Below are 10085 nucleotides of genomic sequence, written 5' to 3' on the forward strand. Positions count from 1 at the left end.
ATAGCTGTCATTGTCGTGTAAGAAAGTGGGATGTGGCAACAGAGATCAAAGATCAACCTTCCCCTTGCAAGGCGGAGGTGAGCGATGCAGGTAGACCAGGAAACTACAGACTGTTACAAACAGCAAACTCTGGCTATTGTGTTCTACTCTGTTTGAATATCAGAGAGTTCCACTGTTGGATGCAAGCTGTCTGTGTCTTCATAACAACACACTGACCTCAGAGCCTAGATCAAGGGTACACTTAATATAGGATTTAGAATTAGGGTTAACATTACGGTGATACTTCAGGGTTTGGGTTCAAATTGAATTTTGGGTTTCTGAGGTTCATCTTAAGTGTAGGTTGTGACTCTCAAAGGAGGCAAAGAGTCATTAGACGTTTGAACAGAGACTGGGAATGGCTCGGTCATTACACTAATTGAATCTATTTCCCCATGGTAAAGTATCCTCACATGTTCGTGTCAACTGTCCGAAATGGGCCATCTTGATTATCACTTCAAAAGTTTTTCTCCCCTTAATTAATTTCATCAGGATTTGGGCCTCTATTTCCATTCTAAGAAACCACGTCGCTAATTAGCTGAGTTTGGGCTAAGGGCTACATATTTCATTTTTAAGGTATTTACATCACCACCATTACCAAAGTGTCTGAGCATGTCACAGTCTTTAAGGTGTTTATCCTCCCAACACTGCTGCAAGACAGAGAAAGACAATTATCCCCATTTCACATGCGGAACAATGAGGCACCATGGGCCAGAATTTTAAAGGTATTGAGGTGCCCAACTCCCATGGTGTCCAAGATTACACAGGAAGTGGGTGGCAGAGCAGACAGTCCAAACTTGGTTTCCCCATATCCAAGGTAAGAGCACTGAGATAGGTCCAAACTTCTTCTCAGGTTGTTAGGGTTAGTTGTTAGGGTTATGGTGAGGGGCTGGGTTGTGGCTAAGCAATAACTCTAAGGTTAGATGTGAGCATGAAGATCATCAGTTGTGGTTATGGTTAAGTGCGGGGAAATGTAAACTTAAACAAACAGAGATAAATTGTTGGCTCCGTTTTCACCCTGTGCCCTGGTAGAAGCTGCAGAATCACACACGTACAGAAATCAACAGGTAAAAAGATGAGTGTAACTTCTTCTTTCTCCAGATTGCACATTATAGCAAGTCATTTCCTCATGATACTCCAGACTTCATCTCCATTGTTATCTGGTTCTGTTTTAGTTCCAAAGCCTCAGAAAAGCACAGAGGGATCTGAGCCCAGAGGATGTGCCAGAAACCTGCATCCTGGTCATGATCATCAGGGATCTGAAGCCAGGGTTCCTGGTGCAGAGCAGATGGAACAGGTAACAAAATGGATTTATAGGCTAAGCTTCAAACCCAGGCACAGTCCAACAGCCTTAACATTGCACAGCCTGGATCTTTTCCTCAGTCCTGAGATAGAGCTCCCTGTCTAGGGTGGGGCAGACAGAGAACAGCCACAGCGAGATGCTGCACAGGGTTTGCTCACACAGGAGGCAGGGCTGGGAACTTGTCACCCCTTTCACCATCACCCCAAACCTCCACTGAGTCACTGAAATGTAGGGCTGGGAAGGGACCTCAAGGAGTCATCTCATTAGACATTTTCTCTTAATATCCAACCTAAATCCCCCTTGCTGCAGATAAAACCCATTACGTCTTGTCCTACCATCAGTGGACAGGCAGGGCCGGTGCTACCATTAAGGCAAACTAAGCGGTTGCCTAGGGCACCAAGATTTGGGGGCACCAAAAAGCAGTGCCCCCAGTTTTTTTACAGCGTTCCTGGGCTGGGCTGCCGGCGGCTCACTGACACGTCTGGCTCAGACTCCCTCTCCCAGCGCAGCGGCCGCTCCATGCAATTATTGTCATTGCCGGCGGAGGCGGCGTGCTCGGGGAGGGGGCGTAGCAGAGGTGAGCTGGGGTAGGGAGCCCCGTGGCAGTTCCCCCCCGCGGCAGCTCCCCAACCCCCGGGGAGCCATGCGGCAGCACCCCACCCCAGCTCACCTCTGCTCCACCTGCTCCCCGAGCACGCCGCCCCCGCTTGAATTCTCCTCCCCTCCCAGGCTTGTGGCGCCAAACAGCTGATTGGTGCCGCAAGCCTGGGAGGCGGGAGAAGTGGAGCGGCGACCACGTGCTCGGGGAGGGGGCATAGCAGAGGTGAGCTGGGGTGGGGTGCTGCCGCATGGGTCCCCGGGTGGAGGGGAGCTGCCGCAGGCGGCGCCTCAGGGCAGAGGGGGGCAGGGAGCTGGGAGGGGGCGCAAGGTGTAAGTTTCGCCTAGGGCACGAAACTTCCTTGCACCGGCCCTGTGGACATGGACAACAATTGATCACTGCTCTCTTTAGAATGTCATGTTAGAAGACAGTTATGCCCCCCTCAGCTTTCTCCTCTCTAGGCTAAAGATGCCCGATTCTTTCACCCTTTCCACATAGGCCGTATTTTCTAAATGTCTTATAATTTTTGTTGCTTTTCTCTGGACTCTTTCCAGTTCATCCACACCTTTCTTAAAGTGCGATGTCCAGAGCTGGACCCAGCGCGCCAGATCAGAGCTCCCCAGTGCTGAGTAGAGCGGGACAATTACCTCCCGTGTCTTACCTATGGGATAGCCGTTTGTCAGCAGCATCGTGCTGTTGCTTCATATGGATTTTGTGCCCCACTAGCACACCTTTCCTGCAATACTCCTGTCACGTCAGTTATACCCCATTTCGTACTGCCGCCTTTCATTTTTCCTTCCTCGCTGGAGTACTTTGTAATTCCCTCAATTTCATTTTACAGATTTTAGGGCAATTCTCCAATTTTTTGAGCTCACTTTCATCCTGCCCTCCAATATCCTTGCAACCAGTGCAACCAGTCCGTGCACCCCTCCCTCTCACCCTTTCTCTTTCCCCCCCCACCAGGGCTCTGAAGTCACCTACGCGCTCATGGTATTCCCGGCCTTGGAGGCCCAGGCAACCCAGTCGAAAAACAAAGCCAAACCTGCTGAAGATGAGCATGTGCTGTATAGCGAGGTGGTGACAACGCACACCAGAAAGGCAGCTAAATAAGGAGAGGAAACCCTCTCTACGTCTCTCTGCATCTTCTCCTCCTCCAGGCAGCCGTATCCTTAACCCTTTATATCTCAAGCTCCCTTTTATGCCACTTGGCAAAGCGCACACCCAACACACTTGTCAGACTATTTAGCCAACCAGCAGCTTGTCGGGTATCATAGAAAAACTTGTGACCCACTGCCCGGGAATATCACTGTATGATGTATGTAGGGGTTGTGTAGAAAGAGTTACATATGTATGCTGGAAATATGTTGTGGGTGTAGTTGCTAAACAAGCGACAAAGAGTCCTGTGGCACCTTATAGACTAACAGATGTATTGGAGCATAAGCTACCACTCTGATACTTGATAAACAAGGTGGCCCGAGACAAAGGAATGTGGACTTATGAGTCTCCATGCATCAAGCAAACTGGCAGATAAGAAAAACAGGATGGCTTGTGTGATGCTGAGAAGTCTGATCTCCGCTCTTGCCAGGCTGCAGGCATTAGCTAAGAACTGACAACCTCATAGCTGAAGATCAAAGCAGGTCACCTGTATATTCATTTTGCTCTAAATAGGTAATACTCTTCTAAGAATGTCTTTCGTGTTTAGACTCTATAAAATGCTTGTATGTTGCTGCCTGCATTAATCTCATGCATAATGTCAATATCCCATGTTATAAGGTGATATTTGTTTGCTCTGTAACTGTAAACGCCCACACAGTCTGGAGAGAAGCATGACCAAGTGTGAAATACAACTTTGCCAGAGGAGGTGTTATTTCCTGCCCAGCAACACAAGGTCCATAGAGACCTGACACACCATTGTGGAACATCAGAGGATGAAACACTTTGTTGATTGCATCCCCCCCACACATGAAGAGGAAACGTGGATGGGAACTCGTCCCGTCCTCTTCACATCTGGGGGAAGAGAATAAAAATCCCTGACAAGAAGAAATTTCGTCTTTTCGACTTTTTGAATTCAGAGAGGCCAGAGACTCTGAACTGAAGCCAGAGATCCCCAGGGCTGCCTTCTAGGTCTGGCCTTAAAGACTCTTCGAATTGACAGATCACTACAAATCTGTCACTCTTCGGATTTTGATGGTAGTTTATTGGCGTGTAAATGTTTTCTTACTTTAATCTGCTGATAACGCTTATTCTTTTTTCCTAGTTAATAAAGCTTTAGACAGTTTATCACAGGATTGGCTACAGGTGTTGTCTTTGGAGTAGGATCTAAGGTACCAGTTGATCTGGGGTAAGTGACTGGCCTCTTGGACCTGGAAGCAACCTAAACGTGATGTGATTTTTGGTGTAAGTGACCATTACAATTAATTCCAGTTTGTTTGGCTGACAAGGTAGACTGTAGACCCTAAGGCAGGCCTGCACAACTCGTAAAGCGGCGAGGGCCATATTACTGCAAAGAAAACAGCTGAGGGCCAAAACCCCCCGGCCCCACGGAAACAACCCCTCCTTCCTCAGCTCCACCCCGTGGCTCCCCCCACCCCAGCTCACCTCCACTCCGCCTCCACCTCTGAACACTCCGCCCCACTTCTCCCCCTCCCCCCCGCTTCCCGCGAATCATGTGTTCGCGCGGGAAGCCTGGGAGGGCAGAGAAGCAAGCGTCGGCTTCGTGCTCAAGCCCAGGGAGGCGGAGACGGAGCGGAGGTGAGCTGGGGTGGGGGGAGCCGTCCGCGCCACAGCAGGTAACCCGGGGGGAGGGGCGCGCAGGGGAACCACTCCCCGCCCCAGCTCACCTCCGCTCCGCCTCCCTGGGCCTGAGCGCGAAGGTGCCGCTTGCTTCTCAGCTCTCCCAGGCTTCCTGCGCGAACAGCTGATTCGTGGGAAGTGGGGGGACTGCAAGCTCAGCCTGACCCGGTGCTCCAGGCCCTGCACGGTGGCGGCATGGCCCGGCTCCAGCCGAGCAGCGCGGCTGTAGCACCGCCAGCCACCTCCAGGCAGCGCGGTAAGGGAGCAGGGAGGGGGTGTTGGATAGAGGGCAGGGGAGTTCAGAGGGGTGGGGGGCTGGATAGCGGTCGGGGCGGTCAGAGGGCAGGGAACAGGGGGATTGAATGGGGGCAAGGGTCCCAGGGGGCAGTCAGGAAGGAGCAGGGGTTGGATGGGGCGGTGGGAGGCAGTCAGGGGCAGGGGTTCCAAGGGTCGTCAGGGGACAGGGAGAACGGGTGGTTGGATGGGGCAGGGGTCCCGGGGGGCCATCAGGAATGAGAGGAGGGGTTGGATGGGGCAGCGGGGGGCAGTCAGGGGACAGGGAAGGGGGGTGGGAGGGCATCAAGGAACGCAAGAGGTTGGATGGGGCAGGAGTCCCGGGGGGGGTGGGCCAAAAAGCGCAAAGGACTGGGGCGGTGGCTGAGCCCCGTGTCCCGCTGGGGTAGGGGTGAGGGCTCTGTGCCCGTGTCCCGCTGGGGTAGGGGTGAGGGCTCTGTGCCCGTGTCCCGCTGGTGGGGAGGGGGCGGTGGCAGCGCGCGAGGGCTCTGTGCCCCTGTCCCGCTTGGGGCAGGGGGGAGGGGCAGCAGCGCGCACGGGCTCCGTGTCCTGCTTGGGGCCGGGTGGGGGGGGTGGAGGCACGTGAGGGCTCCATCCCCGTGTCCCTCTTGGGGCCTGGGGGGTGCGGCGGTGCGCGCGGGCTCCGTGTCCCGCTTGGGGTGGGGGGGGGCCAGCAGCGCACGAGGACTCCATCCCTGTATCCCACTTGGTGTGTGGGGGGGGGCACCAGCAGCGCGCGAGGGCTCCGTGCCCATGTCCCACTTGGGGCAGGGGGGCCGGTGGCGCGAGAAGGCGCAAAAATATCCTTGCGCCGGCGTTGGGTCGGGGGGGCCCCGCAGCTCTGATTGGGCTGGACTCAGCCGCCCGCCTGCATTGCTGGCTCCTGTCGGCGGGTGGGCACGCCACCGGGAGCTGCCCCAGGAAGCGCTGCCACGCCAGCCTCGGGACTTTGGCGGTGATGGTGAGCGAGCGGTTAAATGGCGTCCCGACCAATGTGTGGTTGGGACGCGAGACAGATGTGTGCGTGGGGTTTAGAATCCCCCCACGGGCCACACAGTGAGCCCCCACGGGCCGCATGCAGCCCGCGGGCCGTATGTTGTGCAGGCCTGCCCTAAGGGGACTGTCCTGTGACTCCATGATAAGGCTGGTATAGTGATCCAGGAATCCACATTTGTTACTGGCTTGGTGAAATCTAATTCTAGAACCAACCACCAGTTGGGGTGTGTAGTGAGGCTTATTGGAAAGCCTGGAATGTGAGTGGGCGCAAGCCCGCCCACTTCTAAAGGCCCCTCCCCCAGCCTAGCGGGAGGGACCACTGGACCCGGTTCCAACTGATTCCTTGGGACAACTAACGAGAAAACAGGTTCGGGAGTGGTGGTCAGAGGTTCAAAACGAGGGTACCGGATGGGGACACCGAGCAGAGGACACCAGACAGCGCCCACTGCTCCTCAAAGCCGTCAAGGACGCTGCCCAGTGCAACTCTGCCCGGAGATGTGAGAGCAGGGAGGAACGGAAATAGGCCCCATAGTCGCAGAGCACCCCCTCGTCAGCATCCTCCTCCTGGTGTTATAGATGGTGACTTTAGCCAGGGCCAGGAGGAGGTTGACGAAGAGGTCTCGTGACTTTGTGGGGCCAAGGATAGGGTGTGCGAAAATAAACAGGTGTGGGGAAAAGTGCAGCCAGAACTTCAACAAGAGGTTCTGGAGGAGCCGAAATAGGGGCTGCAACCTGGTGCATTCGAGGCAGGTATGCACCAGGTTCTCCCTCACGCTGCAGAAGGGGCAGGCCTCAGGAATGGGAGTGAACCATGCCAGATAGATGCCTGTGCTCACGGCTCTGTGAAGGAGCCGCCAGCCGATATCCCCGGCGGGCCGTGGGACCAGGGCAGAATAGACACTGGCCCACCGGGGCTCTTCACCCTCCACAGGTGGTAAATAGTCCCACCACTTTGTGCGTGAGGAAATGCAACGTGTGGAGCACGAGCGGGTACAGTTGGACTCTAGGTGCGGTTCAGAAGCAAACCGGCTGCAGAAGGGATCCCAAGAGACTGCTGGGGAAGGCCGGCTAACTACAATAGCAGCAGAGGGGTCAATGAACGCTCCAGCAACCTACTGAAATGCAGCCGTGTCAGGGGTGGGGCGCAGCTCAAGCCCTGGGATGATTTCTCCTCCCATGATGGGGCCCTTCAGCCGGGTCACTTTAAAGACTCTCCCCTGTGGGGATAAACAAAGAGTCCAGTAAACTCAACTCAGATAAACATAATTCTCCATCTCTCCCCCGGCTCCCCTGCCCCCGCAGCCCCTTCACCGCTCCCCGGGCTCATCCGGCTCCGGCACAGACCGACGCTTCCTAGGACTTTCCCCCTGGAGACCCTCTCCCAACCTCAGCGGTGCTTCTCCTCCTTGTGTCTAGGAATCCCGGCCCCATTCCCGGGGGCTGGTAGGGGAATGAAAAATGATGCACTTTCCCCACCTCCAACTGGGCTGGGCCCACCCTCCAGCTCCTGTTCCCCCTCTCAGTGCCAGTGCGGAGTCAATACCCAACACACGGGGTCAGGGTTTAGGGACTGGAAACCGTCCCCAGCCCCATGACTCCCTGTGTGTGCTAAGCTCCCTGCACCGCACCAGCACCTCCAAATGTCAGTTTAAAACACACCCCAAGGCCACAGCAGGACCAGAGGGCTGGTTTCCGAGTCTTTGGTATGAATGAGCGAGATCCCCAGTGGGTGTCAATGGGCCGTAGCTCCAGTGAGTGAATGGGCCAGATCCCAGCTGGGGTCAATGGGCCGTAGCTCCACTGGAGTCACTAAGTCTAGATCCCAGCGGGTGTGAGCCAGTGTAACTCATCTGAAGCTCCTTTGCTCCCTGGCTCACCCCTGGGGGTGTCAGTAATCTGGGACTGCTGCTCCGTCCCCCGCCCACTGTCAGCCCTGATAAATGGCCACCTCCCCTACGCACGCCCTACGCACCAGGCGCCAGTGTCTCTCCAGTCCCGGAGCTGAGCAATGACCACACCTGAGGTTGTGACTTCCTCTGCCTTCATCAGAGATGAGGGGCCCATCTCTTTCCCTGCACCCAGACAGGGCCGGTGGCTGAGCTGAGAACCCAGCTCCGAGCCCAGAACGACCAGCTCAGCATGGTGCTAACTCTCCTTCTGCCTCTGCTGGGTAAGTGACCTCCCTCAGCCCCCATCCCTCTGTGTGTCTGTCCAGTGATACCCCCATCCCACATACCTCCATCCTCATACCCTCCCGCATCACCTCCCCAGAGCTTCTGGCCTTGGACTCTATTAATCTATGTGGGAAAGAATTTACTGGTCAAAGTTGGGGGAGAATCACCCCACCTGCTGGCAATGTGGAGGATATGACACAAACCATGTGAGAGAGCACAAATATACCAAGTCCATCAATGAGACAGAGACTGAAGTGTGTTGGAGTAAACTTTAATTATCAAGCAGGAAGGGAGGGGAGTTTACAGGAATTCATACAGCTTGGAAACGAGTGGCAGATGGGATCTGGAAAATGAGAAGAAAGGTCAGTTTTCTTTCTTTCTTTCTTTCTTTCTTTCTTTCTTTCAGTTTAAAAGCGGCTCCCACGTCAGCAGTGGAACCAACGGCAGTGATGTGTCAGGGAAAATTACAACAGCAGGCTAAAATATATTTAGTGTTGCATTCCCGGTGCTGCACAGGGCTCCAAACCACATGACCAGGGAAGAGACCTGCAGAATATTCAAAGCAAATATGTTAAGCTTCACAACACCCCGCATAGAAGATGAAGATCATGAACATCATTTGTCAAATGGGGAAACTGAGGCAGGGGGCAGGGAAGATTGATTGGGCCTTGGCATCACAGACAGCTTGGAAAGATTCATGCTAAAGACCTTTGGAGGTTCTTCTTCGGGCTTGGATCTCCATCCTGTGATTCTCTTAGGAACCTGCAAACAAAAAGTGACAACACTGGAGTCTATACCACGCTTCAGTCCCACCTGTTATTTAGATCTCTAGCTAAGGGTGGGGAAGGGCAAGTTCTGAGGAAGGAGGGATGAAACTGCTGGAGTAACAACCAGTGGCTGACTCACCGATGCTCTCCATGGGGCTAGGGGCCCTGTGCTACAGATAGCAGGGTGAGCAGGTCACTAGGGGGGCTCTCCCCCTTGGAGTCAGGGGTGACCCCACTTCCCCAGAGCTGCAATACGGGGCACTGCGGGGCGGGGCGGGGCGGGGACTCAGGAGCTGGTGCTCTCCCCTGGCAGTCAGGGATTGACTTCGATATCACAGGGAGGCTCTAGGGGGCGCTGTGCTGCCGGGAGCCCCACGACTGACTGCTGGAGTGTGACCCCCAGCGATCAATCCCAACACAGCTGATTCCGCTCGGCCTACCCCCTTCCCATCCCTGCCATTTCAGTGCAGTTCAGGAGCCTCCTTTGCACCCCATCCAAAATTGTTGGGCAGCTGTCATGTACCCAACACACCCCGCCCCAGAGGTGGCTGCATGTCACCCGATGGCTGAAGAGCTGCCCATGGGAACAGAGCCTCTGACATACACGATACCTAGCCAACTGTGGTACTGGTAGGTGCAACCACCCCTTTGCAACTAACCTTGTGTAGGCTGAGGAAAAAAAGGGGAGAAATTTCAGCCTTGGTGGGTCGTTTTGAGTTCGGGGACAAGTCCCCAGCACCCTGCCAATCAGAGCTGCCTTCCGCGTAAGAAGCCAGTTACCTTCGCACTTCATCAGGAAGTAGGTGACGAGGAAGATGAGGCTGTTGAGGGTGAAGAATGAGTCCCCCACGGCCAACTCCCGGGACGAGCTGCCTGCGTGGGTTGTGGAGAGGAAACGTGATGGTGACGGAGGGACAATGCACTGCTCAGAGTGTGTGTGTCCCTGCAACCCCCTGCTGGATGGGGTGAGCCCTGCTCTGTGTGTGTGTCTGTGTGCTATAAAAACACTATTGGTAGCTCTTCTCTACTTGCTTTACCTGAATGGGTTAAGAAACCCACAGGTAAAGGGAAGTGAGTGGGCACCTGACCAAAAGAGCCAAAGGGAGAGCTGGAACTTTTTAAAA

The 10085-nt window shown here is 54.8% G+C and overlaps 1 protein-coding gene across 1 annotated transcript in view; it reads left to right on the forward strand.

Moving 5' to 3' along the window:
- LOC135975233 (Fc receptor-like protein 5) overlaps positions 1 to 4222 on the forward strand; it is a 35543-nt gene extending 31321 nt beyond the window's left edge. The window contains exons 8-9 of the mRNA XM_065565391.1: positions 1212 to 1333; positions 2901 to 4222. Of these exons, the coding sequence (XP_065421463.1) occupies positions 1212 to 1333; positions 2901 to 3047 (269 nt within the window). The 3' untranslated portion in view covers positions 3048 to 4222. The remainder of the gene's footprint in view (positions 1 to 1211; positions 1334 to 2900) is intronic.
- The last annotated feature ends 5863 nt before the right edge of the window (positions 4223 to 10085 follow it).

The sequence above is a fragment of the Chrysemys picta genome, chromosome 13, assembly GCF_011386835.1.
Source record: "Chrysemys picta bellii isolate R12L10 chromosome 13, ASM1138683v2, whole genome shotgun sequence".
NCBI classification, from domain to species: domain Eukaryota; kingdom Metazoa; phylum Chordata; order Testudines; family Emydidae; genus Chrysemys; species Chrysemys picta.